The 22,679-nt window shown below is 43.7% G+C and overlaps 1 protein-coding gene across 1 annotated transcript in view; it reads right to left on the reverse strand.

The window, feature by feature from the left end:
* Window positions 1-16,889: 16,889 nt before the first annotated feature.
* Window positions 16,890-22,679, reverse strand: part of LOC120517762 (glucagon receptor-like) — a 199,094-nt gene continuing 193,304 nt past the window's right edge. The window contains exon 14 of the mRNA XM_039740234.1: window positions 16,890-22,539. Coding sequence (XP_039596168.1) covers window positions 22,219-22,539 — 321 coding nt within the window. The 3' untranslated portion in view covers window positions 16,890-22,218. The remainder of the gene's footprint in view (window positions 22,540-22,679) is intronic.

Genomic DNA, 22,679 nt, shown 5'->3' on the forward strand with positions numbered 1-22,679 from the left:
ACACCCTCAAATTGCTGAATATGATGTAGAGGCTGTATTACAGATCCACTTTAAGGGGGCTGATTCTGCGTATTTGCATTGAAGAACTTTTTTTGGTTATTTGTCAGTTTATATCTGCAACCTGTCATCAGGTCAGGGATATCTCAGCCAAGCTTCACTCCGTCATGCCTGCTGTGCTGGAAGCCATTACCCGACCAGAGAGGCACTACACCCAGTTTTCGTATGGTGTGGTTGTACATACTGTGGACCAGCTCCCCAAACCCGGACACAGACAGGCACAGAGACACAAGTCCAAGGCAACACATGTTTATTTCTAATGGGGCAACACTTTTCTGTGCTCCCCACTACAAAAGCACCAGCAGTAATGCTCAGTCAGTCCTTCTTCCTCCCTCCTCCCTCTTCCTCCTAGCAAGCTTTGTCCTCCACCACCCGACTTTGGCTCCCAGCGTGGCGGGAGGTGGCTCCTTTTATTCTGCACCTGGGAGTGGGCCAGGTGGTTCATCAGGATTACCTGGAATCTCTCCCAGGTGTGGTGGAAGTCCATGATAGGGATCTGCAGCTCCCCCGGCTGCCTCCATGGAATCCAACAGGGCTGCACCAAACTCCCAACTCCCAGTGTACCCAGTGAGAATCCCTGGTGCCACAGCCACCCTATAGCGTCCCAGGGGAGGTACTTCCTCAGCGATCCGCTCTCCCCTTGGTCCTTCCATTCCATTGACATCCCAGCCAGGTAATGGCTGTCACCGCCAGTCACAACACATAAAACATAACATGATTTTTTCCAAAATAAAAAGGCAATTTGCAGCTGGGTCCTGGTCTCCTAACATAATCGGAACAATTGACTGCACTGATATTGCAATAAGGGCACCAAGCAACAATGAAGCAGATTTTGTTAACTGTGAGCAGTGACATTGCATTAAGGCACAATTCACCTGTGATGCCAAGATGGCAATGACAAACGCTGTGTCTCAGTCCCCTGGGTCAACCTGTGATTCATTGATTTTGAGGCAAAGTAGCTTTGGCAGACATGGTGGCTGGCTTGTTGATGAGGTAACTCAGTGATCCATCAGTGTTTCATGTGGCCTCTATCATTTATCGAAACATCAATCACATCACTCTGAGACTCTGGTGCCTTTCCTTGACCCCCAGAACTAAGAGGAGAGGCACTATAGTGGGACGCATGATCTTGCCATCTCAGTAGTGGGAGTGTAGACAGACACTCTTGAATGCACATGACGGGGTCTAGATAAGTCAGGTGGGAGGCTGCTCTACCAGCCGGTGACATTCATCACGACTGCATATGTATGAGGCTGATTAGCATGCTCCATATATGGATGTTTCAGAGCAGCATTTGGGGTGTATTCACATGTGCACATTTACAAGAGGATTGTGGTTTTTAACAGTAAATTGTATAGAAAGGTGTGTACACCAGGATTTATAAATTGGATTCTTTTCTAGCATACACATTTTCCCGTTTTTTTTTTTTTGGCTCAAGCATATTTTCATGCTCTGATCCATGCAGGTCAGTGTGCTTCTATCTAAAAGCTAGTAGGTTTACAACTGGCCTCCTACCAGGCATTACTAGGAAACGTATGCTGCCCCCTACTGGTCAACACTCTTCACTGATGTTGAAACAAAAAGGTCATAGTGGGGTAACTGAAGAGGATTGTTGTCCTTTAGACTCTACAGCCCCCATCTTCACGTTCAGATATTTGTTGTTTATTTGGTTTCCAGCCTTTTGGTTGACAGCTTCACATCTGATCTGTATCAGTCCCCCAGGCATCAGCATCACACAGCACAGTGACAGACACGATGATCGACAGAAGTCTGCATTGCTGGGAAAACCAAAAGTAGCCCGACACCACATTTTCACCTTTACAGTTCATCTTCGTCACAGGGGAGTTTGTTTCACGAGTTACTTCCTCTTGATTGGACTTCATTTAAGTGGCCGTCTGTATTTTACACTTCCAGTGTGAATTGATATGCAGTACAGCCCGGGGCTTGATGCCGCAGAAATGTCAGATCTCCACCAAAGCACACAAGGGGTGATCCATGTCAGCCTCCTCTAGCAATCAGACATCAGCAATTAAAGTGAAGGGAAAACTGAAATGACAGCTCTGCACCACATAGTCCTGGAGCCATAAAGTGAAGAGGCTGAAGGAAGCATTTTCAAAAAAGGGACATTCTGGGATTGGCTGAGAGCCTGCAATCTTTTTTAGGTTATTCTTCCATATCTCTGCTGAATCTACTGGTATATGGATTCACCTTAATAAAAGGACAAGTGTTTGTGTGTCTGTCATGTTGCTATGTGACTGCCATTCCAACAGATGGTGCATTACAAATATTGACACTGCCTTTACGAATCCCATACCAAATTGCATATAACAGATATATGCATAACATTTGTCATTCCAACAGATGGTGCATCACAAACATTAACACTGCTTTGACAAACCCCATACCAAATGGTATATAATAGAGACAACTCCAAGAAATCACCTGCACAGTTTAGAGTCAGCATTATGTCAAGGCACAGACTGATTTAACGAAAGCTGCAAAAACATTTTCACAGCACTGAAGGTTCACCAAGCACTATGGTCTACATAATTCTTAAATAGAAGATGTTTGGAACAACCACAACTTTTCCTAGAGCTGGTCATCCAGCCAAACTGAACAATCTGGAGTGAAGGGTCTTGGTAAGAGACGTGAACAAGAACCAATGGTCACACTGGCTGAGCTCCAGAGAATCTGCATGGAGATGGGGGAATCTTCCAGAAAAACAACCACCACTGCAACACTCTGGGCTTCATGACAGAGCAACCGGACAGAAGCCTCTCCTTGGTGAGAGGATACATGGAAATTGGAAAAATGTAACTGAAGGACACTCAGAAACTCTCAGAAAGGAAGATTCTCTGGTGTGATGAAACCAAGATTACCATCATTTTTGGAGGATACCAGGCAGCAATCAGTAACCAATAATGACCATAAAACCTGTTTGCAGATTCATAATAATCAAAAACTGAAATCTCTCATTATTCGAAGTATTCAGTCAAAATAAATAAATAAAAAGACAGCATAATTTAAAAAAATCTCTTCACCTCTCTACACCCCACTTCACAAATGCATACATTCCACACCCATTCAGTTGGCCCTTTCTGTACAATGGAAACTCAATTGCAGATTAGTCCTCTTCATCACCCTCACGCTATGAAGGCACCCATTCCTGAATAATTAAACACAATTTTTGGGTCTGCCCCTTAATGCATTTTTGTTCAAAGATGGCACTTAACCGTCCAGACGCATTTTTCCGTTCGTCCTGATCCAACCTAATTATTTCCAGCTCTTCATGTCCGTGCAGGCACTTACAGCTTAAAGCTTTTTTGTGAACCTGAAGTGTTAGGACAGCGTGTCATGGGCAGAGCATTGGTTTGCAGCGCTTCAAATGCTAAGCAACACTCCTGGTCCATTTTTTTAAAATAATTGCCATGTCCGCTTAATTTGACACTTTGCGTAATGTAATATTCTATGCCGGTTCATCAGTAAGTTATAGCGGTCGCCATGGCGCTCAAGTTCTCACGGTTTTTAAACTGGGATTTGTTTATTTGATTTTTTTGAGCGCACCCAGCCTTGACATGGCTGGCACACTCCCACACAGAGACACATAAAAAGCCACAAATGAATCGGTGAAAGTATAAACTTAAAAAAAAAAAAAAACAGCTACTAAATAATCAAACCCTATGCAAAAGCATTCCCAGATTCAAACTCTGCACAAATGAAACGAACGATACTCGAGGCACTAGATGATAAACAATCAACACAAAACACAGTCCAGCAGGTTCGGATGATGGCGAGAATAAACCGAGAGGCCAAGTGAACAGTTATATGAATGTTACGAAATTTTTGTCCTACCTTGTTCCATTTGTTGTGTGAGGATCTGTGGAAGGTCCCTTGGAGAGTTTTAAAAACTCAGACGAAACCGCACGAACAAGCAGGCAAATTGCTAACACATAAAACCAGAAAGAAACTGTAATCCAGCGGTGATCTTACTCCAGATGTTGGAGCGCGACGCGTAAAAACGAAAAAAAAAAAAACACGGATAATCGTGATTTCCCCACCGCGTGTTTTCGGCGTCCATTTTCCAAAAAGAGCGGCAAAATATCCATATTCCCAGCAACCCTCGCGCCACTCAGAAGTTGGGCAATGATGTAATACAACAGAGGCTGTTGGGATTTGTATGCCATTTAAGTAGCGCGGCTTAAGCAGGTGAATTTAGTTATTATGTAAGCAGGAGTTAATGTCGGGAAGTTTTAATAAAGTTTATTGGTGGATTATTTAAGGGAGGAGAAATTCGGTGGGTGGAGTACAGACAAAAAAAAAAAAAGAAGTGTTTTTGGGGTAGCTCTTTGCTGTATCTCCACCGTTGTGTTATAAATGAAATAAAAATACAATTGTCAAATAGTCCACAAACTGCGGTGACCATCTCTGTGTGCCTTTCCACACATCGAGGACTCAGTCTACTACGCTTCCGAGGACGCCAGCAAGCCAAAATGAACAGACGCCGAATTCTGGTAAGAAGTGTAGCGGACTCTCAACACCCGCTCTTACAATTAGACTGGTTATGTTGAGCATTTTTGTAAATCGCTTTAGATAAAAGCGTCTGCTTAATTAAATACATGTAGACTGTCTGGAGTTGGGCTGTTTAAACTCCAGAGAGAACACGCTAATTACAAATACACCCGAAAAACACGATTTAAATTTCAAGTACAAATGCATTGTTACAGTATGTTTGAATAGCACACTGGAATTCTTATTTGTGCCCGTGCCCGTGCCCGTGCCACATACAACACAAAACTCCGCCATTAACGCAACGGCACACAACAGATAGAAATGAGTGAAACAGGCAAGCTTTCATTCGCTTCAATAGACTCCGTCAAGGTTGTCGCTTTATATTTCACGTCATACATGAGAACACCTGGGGCCAGGGGCGGACTGGCCATTAGGGCATTTGGGCAATGCCTGTTGGGCCGCGGACTCTGGTCTGGTCATGAGCCAGCCGTTTCATTAAATACATTTTATGTACTGGTTACTGTTTGACATTAAAATTAATTTTCTAAACCACTGATCTTCTAAACATTATCGGTCCGGTACTGCGATTTCTATAGTCCTATATAATATACCGTATTACGTCATCAAGTTGTTTTAGTTGTCAGTACACAACGTTGCAGCGAAAGATTTGGTCAGAACTGCCTTTTGCCGATTCCTGTTTCGATACCGCTACATTTCAGTTAGCATAAACATTATTGCAATTTATTTTATCTCATATCTAGTATTTAAATTGTTCCGTACTAATAATTAGTTTAGATTATGTATTATGCATTTAATTGTTCTCTGGTTTTCAGCTGCGATTATTAGTTTGATGAAATAAAGTTATAGGCTAAAACACATACATTTTATTTCTAAGCATGTTGTCAAATTTTAAGTTGTGTCTAAACAACAGTGTAAAGATTAAGTTTTGCAACAGTTTAGATAGAGTTCATATCATAGGCGCATAGCAAGCAGCGAGCCGCGTACTCGTCACAAATTTTAAGAAAATTACAATGAATAATGGACCGAGTGGGTCGACCTCTTCACCTCACTCATTGAAGGATGCCCACTCTGCTCCTGCCTGGGGCCTCATGTATGAACTAAAAATGTTACATACATCCGCTTCCACGCACACACTTCGCGATATATAAAAACACAACCTGGCGTAAAGCCACGCACATTTTCACGCCAGCTCAATCCATTGCCTTCGCAAGTTTCCGGCTCGCTTTTGCAGACTGGCGGCACCCAGTGTCTGAGCAGTGCTACTGTTTCTGTGTGGTTTCCTTTTATTTTTTGTGCTCCCTTCCGTGATGCGGATTTATCAAATACACTGAAATTAACCGTTGTGATAAAGGCGCTATATAGCGCCCGACCCGGCACAGAATACGCAGAGGCACGTGTTCACACTCACAGGTATTTATTTTGTTGCTCTTCAGCTGTGGGCACACGTCTTCCCCGTGTCCCACCGGCCCAACACAGTCCCAAGCACCAAACCTCCACAAACCCACACTTTCCTGCTCCACCACTCCTCCCAGGCAACCTCGTCCTCTTCCTCCCGATTCTGGCCTCGAGTGGAGGTGGCTGGCCCTTTTTATACCCCACCCGGAAGAGTTCCAGGTGGCTGACCACCTGGTCCTAATTGCCCTTCCAGGTGGGGCTGAGAATTCAAGCAGCTGGGCTGCGGAGTCCATACAGCTCCCCCTAGCTGCCACCCAAACCCCCAACCAGGCTGTGGAGGACTCCATCTCCCATGGAGCCCTGCGGGTGGTTGGGGAATCACTGTCCGCCATGTAGGCTGCCACCAAGCGCCCCAGGGAAGGTACTGAGGTGTCCATGGTGGCTCCCCCGGAATATACACAGCAGGGGCGTCCCGGCCGGGCATGGGACCCGGCTGTCCGTCACACCGTATATCGTTTATTAGCTCAACCTGTAACAATATAATGGTCCACGGAATGGCCAAACTATTCCAAATTCCACAGCTGCTTTAGCGTTGTTACTCTCCGTGCACCACTCAGAGTATTTCAGCCCACTGTATCTGAATGTGGAATTACAGCTCAACAGCAGCTGATCGGAAAGAGAATTATCGGTATACAGCGTCAAGCACATGCTGCCTCAGCCATGCACACAGTCTGTTTGAACATCTCTGATATGGCAAACGCCTCAGAGCCTTTCCTGTAGGGACCTCGCGGTTCAGAAACAGTTTCATCCTAAGAGCTCTAAACGCACTCAATCAGTCCATCAACTGCTCCCGTTAGAACTGTTTGTACGTACTTATAAGTACAATGACCTCACTGTAAACTTGCACTACAGTTATAATATTGCACAACCTGAGACGCTTTATGATCCATTTGCACGGTCTACACTATGCATATATGTATATTGTACTTATGCTTTCATATTGTATATTATTATTATTGTTATCATTTTATATATAAAAAGTTTATGGAGGATTTGCATATTGAATTTCATTGTACCATACAATAACAATAAACGAATTCAGTTCCGTAGAAGAGAGCGCATATTTACAGATGATGACGACTGGCTTCTAAGTTGACTTAGATTTCTAAGCGCTAACTTCTTGGGGCTCTTGATATCATTTTGAAGATGAAATGCAGTAAAGTATGTATATTACATTATACAGATACATTTTTAACTTCATTTAAATAATGTATACTGTTAATAATTAAACCTGTGGGCACAGTGGCGCAGCAGTAGCAATGAGCTAGCACCCCGTTCAGGGATTATTCCTGCCTTGCACTGTATGCTTGCTGCTACTGGCGTGACCCTGCCATATACCTTTTCCTGAAGAGTGAGTTTAATGCTACTTGACCATGAACGCCCAATTGATGGAGTGCTGCCGGGATGGTCATCCTTCAGACAGGTTGTCCTGCGTCAGCAGAGGACTGAAGGTGTGTGACCATTGGGTTCATAACTTTAAGGCCCCTTTTTGCCTGGTTACTCATTTCTTCCATTTCACAGTTCTTGAGGTCACTGAGCTCTTGGGTACACTCAAAGCTTTCCCATTGTCCTGATCTATGCCTCACCATAATGTGATCATGGAGGACTACAGGGAAGTCTTTGGACTTCATGGCTTGGGTTTGGCCCAGACATGCAGTGTGAACTGTTGGACCTTCTACACACAGCAGGTCCAAATAACTTGTTGTGGACTCCAATCAAGATCTAGAAACATCTCAAGGAGGAGCAAAGCAAGCAGGACCCACCTGAGCACAATTTGGAGGGACTCACTGCCAAGGGTCTAAGAAAGAAGCAGTGCTACCCGCCTAAGACGGGCTCAAATCTAAGTAATCAGCGATAACATTTGCAGTGTGCCATCTGTTGGATTGTGTTTTGTCACACGCTGCATTCATCATTACAGCAGGTGGTGCATCATAAACATTGGAACTAATAAAATACTTATATGACTATATGAGAAATTTCAGTTTTTGATTTTTAAGAAAATTGCAAACCTTTCTGAACACACCTTTTCACTTTGAATGTAGATGGATGGGCCAAAAACGTCAAATGTAACCATTACAACACAACAAAGTGGGCAGAAAGTGAAGGGGTCTGAGGGCTTTCTCAATCCACAGGGATGTTTAGAACACCATCATTTTATTTATGTATTTATTTATTTATTACAAACAGTAAGCTCATCGTGAAGATGACTGGATTTCTTTATTTTTTGTTGCTCCACCGCAGCTGCCTTTTAAGGCAAATGCCAGATGTTATTTATGACCTTTTCTGTCCTGTGATGCCATGAAAAGGTCACACACACTCCGGGAGTGGCTCTCCTGCTACAGCCAGCCTTTCATCTCTGGCTCAGGTCTCTTTTCTTTGTGTGTCTTTCTTTTTATTGTTCTTTGCCGTTTCCTTTGTAAATGAAGTTTTTGTCTTCCTCTTTCGTGTAGCTTAATGTTCTTTAAGGGGTACGTCGGCTATTTCGGTGTAGGTATTCATTAAGTTTTTCGGTGCAGTCGATGTTGTACTGTTTATGTTGAGCTTGGGGGCGGGACTCCCCTGAGGTGGCAGCTGCAGGCCCCACCCCCAATTCTAATGAAGCGCCGACGGACCGCAAGATGGCTGCTGTGGCTGTGACGATTGTTTACGGTGGATTCAATGCAGATCCCCTCAATTTCATTTCAAAAAAATACATTTGCCATTTTTGTCTGCTAATCTGCACTCAATAAATCATCGGGACTAAATGACGGCTACGGTGGTGCAGACCTCCTTCACGTTCTGTACACTGTATCGTGTTGAAATGGATACATTTGCCATTTTTGTCTATTGATCTACGCTCGGTGGCCCATTACGACAAAGCGAAAACTCGTTTTTGAAAAGTTTGCTGTCTCCTTCATACTTGAAAACACACACACACACAAAAAGTTCTCGACACAAACTAAATGTGACTCTTAAGCATAATGACACAACTCAGACTTGATGCTGGAGTAGGTAGTCGGTTTTACTGTTTCCTTAACATAACATTGCATTTCAGGACATTTTGTTAATTAGGTTCACCAGTACTTTGAAAATTTTGTCAAGGCGATGGACAGAAACGTCGATGCGTTTCAGCATTTAAGAAATAAGTTTGGTCTCGAGAAAAGTGAAGCCAAAATTAATGAAGGTGTTTTTGTTGGTGCTGAAATCCGTGAATTGATGCTTGACGATGAGTTCAAAAGGAAACTGAAACCCACCGAATCGGCAGCCTGGGCATTCGTGCAGGTTGTCCAGAATTTTCTTGGCATGCAGTCACAGAGCAGAGAGTTATGCTGAGCTTGTGGAGAACATCCTGGTATCGTCTTCTGGTTTGTTTTCAGAATTAACACATCAAAACAATTTTGGTGGGATAAACTCCAGATATTATCTTGATATATTGATATTCAAACGTGTCAAAACGTCAATGATGTGTACTGTATCTCAAAAAACTGACGTGCTAGCTTAATTCCGATTTCACATATGAAATCAGTGTAAAAACTTAAGAAAGAGCTGGTCAGAAGTTCCCAGTAGCAAACACAAAATATTTTTTTGTTGACCAGTATTATTGATGTGCGCTTTTGGATTTTGATTTGAGGACGTTGAGTTTCCAGATTTCCGTCTGGTTTAGTCTCTTTAATATTCCCCCCCTTTTTAAAATCCCTGTTGCTTCTGTTCTTTCCTTCCATCGACCTGCTAAAGTGGGGACGTCGGGGAACTTGTTTGTTTTTTTTTTTTTTATCCAGTTGGCATTGCACCACTTATGGAAATGTCTAAAGTTTGTCATTTAGAAATGAGATTAAAAGCATCGGCATATAAATCTCCTGTACTGTGTGCTCCATTAACTGCATTAAATTGTAAGAAATCGTCTCACACACACAGCCAGGTCATACAGTACGTTAAAGCACTGGTAGTCTGTTCAGGCTACTTCTCGACTGACACATCTCAATAATTAACCAGGGATGTAAAATGACCACCGTATAAGAGATGATGGACTTGGCCTCCTCCCAAGCTACTTAACACTTGGCACATCTGGAGAATTATTCACCCTCATGGTGCTGTTGTTTATAAAAGTCAATGAAGTTTTCCACTTTGCCCAGGTTAGTGCCACCCTGATGCATCTGAGAAAGTATTCACCTGTAGGGGATACTGCTACTTAGGGAAACAGAAACGTTAAAATCACCACCATTTGGGTAAGCTGTTCTTCTATAGTGGGCACTACTAGATAAGACAATGGACCGGTGCCACCTCTATGCGTGGGCACCATAACAACCAGAAAAGGTACAGTGACCACCATAGATGAGACGATGGAGAAGCACTCCTTGCCCAGGCTACTTCACACTTGGTGTATCTGGAGAATTAGTCACTTACAGGGTGCATTGTTTATAATTTAACACTTCACCCAGGTTAGTGCCAGCTTGATGCATTTGAGAAATGATTCACCTGTAGGGGGCAGTGCAGCTCAGGGAAACAGAAATGTTAAAATCACCACCATGTGGATAAGCTGTTCTTGGATAGTGGGCACTACATAGATAAGACAGTGGACTGGTGCCACCTCTATGTCTGCCCCAGCCTGTGACTTAGAGATAATTAACTCACCTGTAGTGGGCACTGCAGCTCAGGGAAACAGAAACGTGAAAATCACCACTGTGTGGGTAAGCTGTTCTTGTATAGTGGGTACTGCATATTTAAGAGAATGGACCGGTGCCATCTCTTGGTGTGTTCCAGCTGAGAGATTATTATTCACCTGTAGGGGGCACCATAACAGCCAGAAAAGTTACAATGAACACCACATAGGAGATGATGGATTGGCACTCCTCCCAGGCTAGTCCACACTTGGATGAATATTCACTTACAGCGGGCATTGTTTAGAACCTTAGCACGTTAGCCAGGCTAGTGCCTACATGCTGCATCTGAGAAGGTATTCACCTGTAGGGGGCACTGCTCCCCAGGCAATCAGACAAGTTAAAATCACTACTATGTTGATAAGCTGTTCTTGGATAGTGAGCACTACATAGATGCAACAATGGATTGATGCCACCTTTTGGTCTACCCCAGCCTGTGACTTGGAGATAATTACTCACCTGTAGGGGTCACTGTTTATAAAATAAACAGTAGATGATCACCTTTTATAAGTTGGTTTCTGCTTTGCGTTTTGGATAACTATTCACCTATAGTGGGCACTTCTTATCAAGGAAATATCAACCAAACAAAGGAACAGACAATAGACTGGCACCACATCCAGGGTAGCTCCTGCATGCCACTTACTGTACATAAGGCACTATTTATTAAAGACATGAGGCCTGCTCCTCCTTCAGGTTGATCCCTGGCTTGATATATTTGAGTAATTATTCACCTGTAGGGGGTGCTGTTTCAGAATAATGAAACCAGAAAAGGTAGAAGGAGGTTAATGGACTCACAGCCCCTCCATGTTGGCACACTTTAATAAAGACTCACCTATAAAGGGCACTGTTAATAGGAAGCTAGAAAAGGTAAAAAGACCACCACCTTATAGATAATGAGCTGGCAAGCCAAACACCCATAAAGGGTAGTCCCTTCATGGCACATCATGAATAATTATTCACTGTTCATCAAGGAAGTAATGACCCAAGAAGATCAAATGACCACCATATAAAAGGCAGTGGACTGGTGCCCCCTCAGGTTAGGTCCTGCTTTCCATTTAGATATAATTATTTACTTGTAGAGGGCACCATTCTTTAAATATGATGGACTTAATGATAATAATACATTTTATGTGTATGTCACCATTCTTGTGCCATCTCCAGCCTTGGTGCCAAGTTGGAAACTTTTTAAGCTGTAAGGGGCACTATTTCTCAGAACAAAAGACAAAAAGAATGGACTGGCATCTCCCTCAGGCTAAGGGGCAACTTCAGGGCTTGTGCAAGGTAAGAAATACCATTCCGAGCTGAGAGGGGGCGCCGTTGCTAACATATATTCCCACATAATAATTATTCCCCTGTAGAGGGCACTCTTAATTGGGGGAATAAAACAAAATGAAACATGATTAAAGACCAGCATATTAAGGAGAATGGACAGGCAGCCCCTACTTGCCACTTTGGGGTAGTAACTGACTCACTTCCAAGAAGGCACTCTTTAGCTAGGTAGGCAGAGAGACAAAACTTTACTGACCCCATTAACGACAATGCACTTGCACCTCCTCCATGCCGATTCCTGCTTGGCACACTTGAATAATGACTCACCTGTAGGGGGCACTGGCAATAAGGAAAGTAATAACTAGAAAAGGTAAAAGGACCACCATATAAATAAGAATGGACCTGCATCTTGTCCAGGCTGGTTCCTGTTTGTCACTTTGAAGAATAATTAACCTGTAGGGGGCACTGTCTTTACCACAGAAAAGGTAAAAAGACCACCATTATCAAAGAAAATGAACATGCTCTCCCTGCTGGCCACTTTTTATTAAAGACAATGAGCTCCCAGCTTCTCCAGGCTAGCCTGACTTGGTGTATTTAAATTATTTATAATTGTAGCCTGTAGGGGGTGCTGTTGATCAGAAAAATAACAACTAGAAAGGATATAAAGACCACCATATAAATAAGAATGAACTTGCATCTTGTCCAGGCTGATTCCTGCTTGGCACACTTGAATATGATTCATCTGTAGGGGGCACTGTTTTTACCAAAAAAAACACCATATTAAAGAGAATGAACAGGTGCCCCCGCCAGGATGGTTTCTGCTTGGCACATCTGAATAACTTTTGCCTATGGATCCACCAGAGAAGGTGACAAGACCACCATATTAAAGAGAATGAATAGGTGCCCCCCTCCAGGATGGTTCCTGCTTGGCACATCTGAATAACTTTTGCCTATGGATCCACCAGAGAAGGTGACAAGACCACCATATTAAAGAGAATGAATAGGCACCCCCTCCAGGATGGTTCCTGCTTGGTACATCTGAATAGCTTTTGCCTATGGATCCACCAAAGAAGGTGACAAGACCACCATATAAAGATCAAACTTCCAACAGACTGCTTCCTTCTTGATGCCCGTTATTGTCTGCAGTGTCCACCTAACCTTGTCGAAGAAAAGGTGGGTTTAAAAACACTGACAAAGAAGGGCACAAACAGGAAAAAAACCTTGCAGGTGATTTCCAGATTCTGGGTGAACAAGTGACTGGACCCCCATGCTGTGTACGGCCGCCCGGTAGAAAAAGGGGGCTAAGAAAGAAGAATCTGAGAAGCAGCTTTATTGCAAAATGAAAAGGTCAGGGGGTACAACAGACAAAACAGAACAATCCAGTTTCAGTGGGACGCCACACACACACACACACACACACACACACACACACACGTATGTACATTCTGCATATGCAGTACAGACAGACGACATTTTTATTCACGTTGTGGAAACACAGACATGTCATTACACCAGCTCAAGTCGAACAACATGCCAAGTCCAGGTTGTTTTGCACAAATGGTCATCGGTCCCCTGCTGATGTCCTCTCTTGAGGACGCTGATATGCTTGGCATGCTGATGCGCACAAATGACAGAGGCAGCCGCGGCACACATGCAACTGCACAGCAGGAGGGGCATTGCCGCCCCCCTCTGGTGCATTTTGGCAATTCTGCCCAATACATAAAAACATGCTATTTTACATCCAGCTGCAATGTGAGGAAACTAAAATGAAATAACCTGTGCAACGAACATAAAAATGGAGACCCCTCCTCCCACCGTGTAATGCCCCTAATCCTGAATCGTGCTCCCCACCCCATGTGCTTGTGTTACAGTAGGGCAAGCGTCGTGAAGAAGACAGAATTCAATACAAATAAATTAAAAACTGCAGGACAAAGCCATCTGGTCGTGGTGTACACTAAAGTGACGTAACGATAAAGCGCCACAGCTTCCAGTAAACGTCTCGAAACGGCAGAGCCCAAAAACGTGAAGACTAGAGAGTTTTGTTCAAGGAGATCGTTTTGACTTCTGCTGTTTCTAAAAAGGGTTCTAAAGGGAAGCGCCTTGCTGCTGGTGTACCTCCATGAGTTCAACATTTCACAGCATCCATCATGTGGGCGGAGTTAAACGCCTGACTCCACCCATAAAAGTAGACGCCTGTCTTGCTCACTCTGTCAGGACAGCAGAAATCACACAGGCAGGCAGTGGCATAAGCTGATTTTCTGGCCTAGCAATCGTTTGCCACTCAGTAATGTTATGTTTACATTCCTTAACTTTTTCATTTATTTTTATGTTTAGATTATTTATTATATCTGTTATTTAATTAATATATTTAATGCCTAGTTTCTTAAAATGTGGGTCACAAAATGCCGCCTATTGGGCCGTGACGGTTGTAATTAATGGGAAAGGGTCATGTAAGGTTTGTGAAGTGTCACACAATGGGTCACCACGGGCAGTGCTCTGTAATGGCTGTCGGTGACAAATCTCTAAGGGGGGGTCCACCAATCTCTGTCCCCAGCTATGAATGTCAGCAGTGTTTCTCCAAAGGGACCCCACCGTGCTATGACTGTCAAGGGCGATTCTCCAAGGGAGACCCTCTCGCAAGATCTGATGTTCATCACGCGTCTCGAAGAAGCAAAGAAGGGTAAGATTGGGCCACAAGAAAAAAAAATTAAGGAACACTGGGTCAATGTATTCTTGTTTTTGTTATGTTTAAGAATATTTATTTGACTAGAGTATTGGAGGCAGAAAACCAAGAGGCAAGGCCACCCTATCCATCACTGCTAAGTTACTAACCCGCCCCATAAAAGGAAGGCTGAGATGCAAAGTTCCCACAGTTCATCAAATGCATGTTGGTGGAGTGTGTGGTGTTTCTGTGAGTACCGCGTTGTTTCTTCTGAATTCACTGCCCTCGTCAGCTCTTTTTTGGCCTTTGAGTGCGGATTTCGTTTAACAAATTTGTATTGGGACTTTGCTTTTGGATTGCCTGGTTGGCATCTCTTTTTTGCCTCTTGATTGCTCTTTGCAGCATTTTGTTTAAATTTATTTTCTTACTTTTTACAAAAATTCTTTTGTCTTGCCTCTCTGAAGAAGCCGGGGGTTTATGGTAATTTGCTCCCTGCTAATATATGCTGATAACAGCACGCTGCTGCACCCACCACACAGATTGAGATCTGAGTACATCCATGCAACAGGTGACACCTCAACACCACACTTAATAGTGTGAGGTTTTTTTAAAGTGGCTGCAACCTCCTCCTCATATATATATATATATATATATATATATATATATATATATATATATATATATAGGTGGAGTGGTGTCTCAAAGGCTAAGGATCTGCGCTGGTATCCCGAAGGTTCCCGGTTCGAATCCCTATCACTGCCAAAAGAGATCCTACTCTGCTGGGCCCTTGAGCAAGTCCCTTAACCTCCAATTGCTCCAGTGGAGCTGTACAATGGCTGACCCTGCGCTCTGACCCCAAGGGGTATGCAAAAACTAACAAATTTCTAATACGAGAAATTTAATAAGATAAAATAAAGAACAATATATATATATATAGTGGTCAAGTGCAGGCATGACAGCTCAGGACTATGGCAAGAACCAACCAGGTTGTCCCTTTTACTTTTCTGAAGACAAGAAAATTAAAGAAAAAGAACTGGAATTCCATTTGTTGGCACGCGTCCCATTAAGGGTAATTCAAAACAAAGAAAGAATGGAGCTTTCACCATCCTTAGTTGAACTCCTTCCCACAGGTTTCTCTGGCTAAAAGTGACGCCTCCATCCAGGACAGCCAAGAAATTTATGTTGGTGGGACCAGAAGAGGCGGGGCTAAATGCCTTCACTAGGCATCTTCATGGCAGTGTAGGGAAAGAAGGAGATGACAGCATTAGGGTCAGTGCCCCTTTCACCTTGGTGGGTTATTACATACTGTACCTCAACTGAGCCTATGAGGATGTCCTCCGACACGCATGCGTGACAATACTATATATATATATATATATATACACAATACACACAATATATAGGCTCAGTAAAAAATATATATATTCTTTATATATGTATAAGTATATAGGTGTATATATATATATATTTTTTTTTTAATTTGAACATTTGGATTGGCGTAGGCCGAAGTCAAAGTATTTATTGCATAGGAAGGTAGTTTATGGAGAAAGGCCGAGCTGTTGAATAGACAATCAGATTGCATGTTTACATCACATGGGTTACATAGGGGACCCTCCAATGACAGTCTGCTTGATAGTGCTGCTACCCGACAGGCAGTCCCACGACATGCATGCTACAAGACCCCTGATAGCCATCTGGTCATGTTCCCACAATCCTAATCCTTCCCATAGTATAAGGATGTTTTATGAGAATGAAGTGCAAGGTACAACTTGAAGTGAACATGCTGAGAAATAAATAAATAAGTCAAGTGTTGGGTAATATTACGGACCTATAATGGATGCAAAGGCCACTAAATGTCACCGGATGTGAACAATGATTGGCTCCTTGGGATTAATAAAATATCTATCTATCTATCTATCTATCTATCTATCTATCTATCTATCTATTTAATGGAGCGGAGCACTGGAGGTCTGCAGTAAGATTCTATTGAGTTGAAGCCATTGCCGGTGTGTATCTGACCTCTGATGTGCAATTCCTGCTTGAATGTGTGGGTAGAACAAAACATGTGGCATCTGCAAATTTTAGGCGGAGTGAAACCAACTCCACCCATGTAACATTACTGACATTTGATACAAAGGCCACTAAACAACATCAGATGTGTGGAATTTGATTGGCTCCTCAATGGACCATAGTTGTGGAGGTCTGCAGCAAGACACCATTGAGTTTATGCTATTGTCGGTGAGTACCTGATCTCAGATGTGCTTGAATGTGTGGTTGGGGCAAAAACTCTGACATCTACACATTTATGGGTGGAGTTAAACTTTGAACCCCACCCACATTTAAGCTCATCCCATTCCATCAGCTTGGCTCTAAGTGAAATACACTCCAGGAATGACAGAAGAGGACATCTTGGAGACCTTGTATGCTGGAGAAACTGTCCTCTAGTCTGAGACCTATTTGGTTCCTCAACTGTTGCTCGTACGCTTCAGATGTCTACTGCAGCACCACTGCCCGTGTAAAAAGGCACAAATGTGAAAATTCAAAAATTTGATTGTGCTTTCATGCAACACATAGAAGGTGCAGCCCAGAAAATAAACAAAGACACACAGAGATGGATGAGCAAGCTGGCCATTGAGCACATCTCAATTCATCTATTTGCTGTGCTTTCATTTGCTTTGTGCTACTCATCACTCTCTCTCTCTTTTTAGGTTTGTTTTTGCAGTTTGCTTAGCTTTCTTTCCTGATACAGTGAACTATCAGTGCTTTAAGGACACCTATATACAAAACGGCAACTCTTAAGGACAGACCATCTTGATTCGCGATTTCAACTGTAAATTCATCAAGATTTGGCACTTCGACTGTTCAACCCACGATGAGCAACTTTAAAAATGAACTCATTTTGCCAAGTCACATGTTACTTGTGAACATCATGAAAAACTGTAAAGAACAATTGGCCTACAGTACCTTAAACATGAGTGGGTTGTGGTGATGAGTGTTGATATTTTACACAAAGTCCTGTCACGCAGACGCATCGGAGGATCACCCCAGAGATACCACCCCAAGGCAAAAGGGGGCACAGTTGCTAACATTGTTGTCTCTTTTGTCACCCAAGGCAGTGAGAAGACGCCCACTGAGAACAACTGGACTCCACTGCTGCTGGCCAGAGGACTATAAAAGAGCGGACACCACCATGGAGTCTCATATCAGACCCAAACTGCAAACAGCACAGATCTCCCGAGGATGACCTGCTCTATCGAGCGAAATACCATTAAAAGAACGTCATGAAGACTGCTTTTTTTTGTTTTAAATTGCCTGTAACGCCATCAAGCATTCATTTTGATTAAAAGGGGTGACCAGCCAGGTACCCCAACACTTCCTTGATATCTTCAAGTGTCCCGTCAAACATCCACAGTTCATTCTATTTGAAATATCGGGAGGTTTTAAGTAGTGGTGGAGAGTTCAGAACTCCTTTTATGAAGGCGCCAAGTATCGCGTTTTTCTATTAAGAGTGAGCCCCTCTATTAGTCAGAAGTCAAGTTACTGCAAGCAATTCGGTAATCTGGCGACATGTCTCCATGTTCTTCTCACTAATTTGAATCCAATTTTATGGAGCTAAAGGAACGCGGCAGGAGCCCAGGCATCCTCTATTGATATTCTTGGAGATAAGTTTGCAACATTCCCTGCGTGGCTTTTGCAATAAACCAACTCCTTAACTCTGTTACATTCAGGTATATGAAATTCAGAAATGATGTCCTTATTCTGTCCTACCGTTTTGTCTTGATTTTTTTTCTCCGTTCTGCATTGGAGACATCGTGGCCATTGCAACTACAACGCTAATGTCAGGAATACGTTTGGGGACCTTCAGTTTAGGGTTTTTACATCGTCATTCTTATGGTTGTTTCAGTAAAGATGTTGCAGTTGCATTTCTGGTTGTTTTTCCCCTTCAACATTGTCTACCGGGGCAGCACGGTGTCAGTGCAATTTACCAATGTGATGAAGTGTGATGTTATCTTGTCAACATTATATAATATGGCAGCGTGCATTACTTGGTGTTCAGGCATTGGATTTGCTTAAAAACGATTAACGGTTTATTAGAATAGGGAGAGGAAATTCGGTTATCATCAGGATCTTTTCCTTTTTTCGCTTCAAATTTTAACGCTCGGTTTCCCATCATATTTGGCTCTTGACTTTTACTCCTGGATTAGCTCTTTCAGTACTGGCATCATCTCCCAGTGATTTCATGCTGATATCTACGACCGCGGGACTTACACATTTGCATCTTGGCTACGATAACTATGTGAACCACGCTCAACGTCACGTGTGTATCACGTCCTGGTGGCTATCGTATTTAAGATCCAGCCTATTTATAAGATGACGCCCAAACTTTGTTAACAGCAAAGGAGAAGAACCTCAACGAGAAAACTCACTCTGGAAAAAAAGAAGACTTTTCATTCTGTTATTTTCTGTAGATCTCGTTTGGGTCTATATTTTAGGGTTTTGTTATTCATTTTTAACGTTATTTTGTTTACAATTTGGCTGCCATTTTAGTGGTCATTTTTTTGTGTGCTGCCATTCTGGTTGCTCCTCGGTTGCTGTCATCTGGTTCCTGAGAGTGCAATAAGTAATATTGCCATACTGACAGTACTAAACATGGCAGCATCCTCTCCTCCATGTCCGAAATTCCGGATTTAAAAAAAAATACATAAATTGTAGTGTATTCTAGGTATTTCAAAAGATCATTTGGGAATGATACGGAAGCCTCCTGGATGCCTCCCTGGGGAGGTCTTACAGGCAGGACCAGATTGGAGGAGACCCCAGGGAAGACTCCAGGGCTCATAGGGAGGGCCTGGGAACACCATGGGATTCCACAGTACGAGTTAGCAAGTGTGGCTGGGGAAAGGGACGTGTGGGCCTCACTGCTAAGACTGTTACCTTCTTGACCCGGTTTCGGATAAGCGATGGAAAATGAATGAATTTGGGAATGAGGGCTTTGTGCATTTTTCCACTTTGTGTACTGGGCTTTTCTATTTAATTTTCTGTCTCATGGTTTCGCCTTGGCCTGCTTTGAATTTCTGTCTCTGTCTCTCTCTCTCTCATCTCCTGATCTTGTCATTTTGTGGTCTTCCATTTCTACCGGGGTAGTTCACTTTCTGTTTTTTTCTAAACAACTGTTTACAATTTGAAATTTATTTTTGTGGTGAGAACAATCTCTGATCTGTAAAGTTTTGAACTTTTTGTTTCTGTCAGTTTATCGGTAAATCTCCGCTGCTCACATTCCGCTTCCTTCTCGATCAGTTATTCAAAGAGCGAAAAGTCACGACAGAAATCGGAAAAACATCCTCATGCTCATGACAATATTACGATTGGTTCGGAGACTGAAGAAAGCTGGCGGTCTCCTCGGAGGTCCAAAAGCACACTGACATACGGAAACTATTTCAGAGAGTAGTTCTATTTGGAGGTCTGAAGGTGTACATTTTTTGGACAGTGAGGATGAACACTTTCCCACTCGGAGATCCAAAAGCTGATATTCAGAAAATAATTCAGACAGAGCAGGAAGTTTGGAAGGTATGCTGTGTCGTGCATGTGCGTCTGGGGATCACCTTCCTGGTTCTGCTGAGATACACGGTACCACGATGGGACAAGAGGGGGCAGTCATGCTACTGATTTCTCCCTTTCAACCTGCAACTCCAAGAAGCCACCAGCAGTGGGCAACTGACCCGACCACGGTACCCATAGCTGGCATATCCTTTCGGTAGGGGTTATATAAAAACTCAACGATCCCTACAGGAGGTCATCCCTTGGGATTAATAAAGTATCTATCTATCTATCTATCTATCTATCTATCTATCTATCTATCTATCTATCTATCTATCTGCATTCTGGACCCCAACTCAGGTTGGAGAAGGCTCCTATGTGACTCCTGAACCTGCCTATGAGGAACTCTTCTCTTTTAAACTGGCCAACGCACCGTAATTTCCTTTCTTGGTGACATCTGGCACGGTATCTACTTGTTGTTTTGTGCTAAATAAATGGAGTCTCCAGGTTAGTGAAACACAATTTGAAGTGGCTAATGCAATTCTGTCCACCCGGATTTTTTCGGAGCGCGGGTACATAAACTAATTTGGAAAGATTGCTGATCTTCCCCCTTGAAGGCATGCTGATATTCAGAAACCTCTTGGAAGTGGAAAAGCTTGTTGAAAGGTGTATGGAGTGGTAGTGGAGTGCAGTGTTGGCACATGCTGGAAAACTGAAATTGCTGGTACTCCTAAGGGCAGAATGAGGAAGTGTCGGTATGAAGTCTTGGTGGGTGCCAGCCTACTTCAAGCTATCGGAAATTGTTTGCTTTGCAAAATACAAAGCCATCAAATCCAAAGCCGAGTGGGTTGTGAATGTAACCGGTGTAAATGAACACCATCATGCCCTCATGAAAGTGGGCTGCTCAGCTGACGTATGTAGTACCACCTCCAAAGCAAGAGAGGGTGCTGTCGCTAACCTTCTCACCTGTTTCTAACCCCATAGTCCCCAGAAGATGCTCAGTGAGAGCAACTGACTCCACCCCTTCCAAGCCAGGTCCTCTAAAGCTGGGCATCCCCAGAAGGAGGTGTCTCACTTTGAGTCGAGCTACCCTGGAGGACGCAGCTCAACGAGAAGCAGGAACCCACACAACCGAGCCGTGGCACTGTTAAAGACAAGCCTACATCCCGTGTGCCCTGTTGTGCCTTTCCGTCTTCTTACAGAGGACAAATCAAGCGTTAGGAGGAATCCCGACTACCTGAACAATAAGAGTTAGCTTGATGTCGTGAAGATTGAAAATCTCCAAGATTGTAACCCAAACCCTAATCCTAACCCTTTGGTATTTCTATGCAACTGAATGCTTGGCCAAGACGTTGGCCATGACAGGTGCTTAATACTGTATGTGTTGCCTTAGGGTGTGGCGGCTCATTCCGTTTTATGCCCAATGACGTCCTCCTTTCAAGAATCCTAATGGACGGAAGAGCAGAACTGTCTAAAACTGTCACGCCGCTGCTCGTTTTCCCCGTTGCTGGCCTTACTAGGCCGTGGATTATGAACGAGGAATGCAGTGCGCCGTCTCCAGGCCAAAAAGCCTCGCCTGTCTATCATCCGAGTGTTGCAGATCTCGCCCTCATTTCTAAAAGCTTTGTAACCCGAGCCGGTGGACACTCAGTGAGGACCAGACATCAACAGCACACCAACGGACATAAAAAAAAAAACAACGGAGAGCAGTGGCTGCTCGAGTACGTCAATGCACCACCATATTTGTTCACAGTAAGCAAAATGAATGCTGCAAGTGATTTTTAAAATTTTTTTTTAAAGAAATAGTTTCTATGTAAAAAAAAAACGTGAACCTCTTTTTTTTTCTGAAAAGACAAAGCTGCTGCCAAGCATATGACTGCCATAGCTTACAAACCATGGAAGAGTCACCATTACGGAAGCTGTGATGGTTGCAGATGGACTGTGCAGCACTTTCACTTGCGACATCGACAACAGTTGCTGCAATTCTGCACGGCGTCTGCAGGCGGACAGGAGGTCCGCCCCTAGTTGGGGGGGGGGGGTAGAGGGCGGGTGTCCAGGACTCTCGCCAGCCTCTCAGAAGCTGCTCTCAGACGTCTCCTGTGGAAACTCATAGCAGTGCATCTGCGCACTGAGGTTCATCGGCTCAGTGCCTTGAGAGCAGCCGCTTTCGGGGCAGCTGGGAAAAGTCTGCGGGGCAGCCGGCTGCAGGCTGCTGTCTTTCCTCCCTGAGCCGTTCTGGTAGCTGCCGACGAGCTTGTGCTTCTCGAAATACGGAGTCATCGTGCTGCTCCCGGTTTTGCCATGCCCGCTCTGACTGTTTGTGTGCCGGTACTCCTCATCGATGTCTTTGCCCAGTTTCCAGCGCTTCCAGCGCTTCACAAGCTCAGACTGTACCTGTAAATGGAAGGCAAAGAAAAAGAGATCATGGCTGGCTGCCCGATCTGTACTTTAAAATTCCACACAACACTCCCTGTGAGCTCTCTGGTGACATTTTGGTCCATGTGGCAACCTGTGAGGTCCACGGATGAGGGCCC

Source organism: Polypterus senegalus, chromosome 17 (genome assembly GCF_016835505.1).
Source record: "Polypterus senegalus isolate Bchr_013 chromosome 17, ASM1683550v1, whole genome shotgun sequence".
Lineage (NCBI taxonomy): Eukaryota > Metazoa > Chordata > Cladistia > Polypteriformes > Polypteridae > Polypterus > Polypterus senegalus.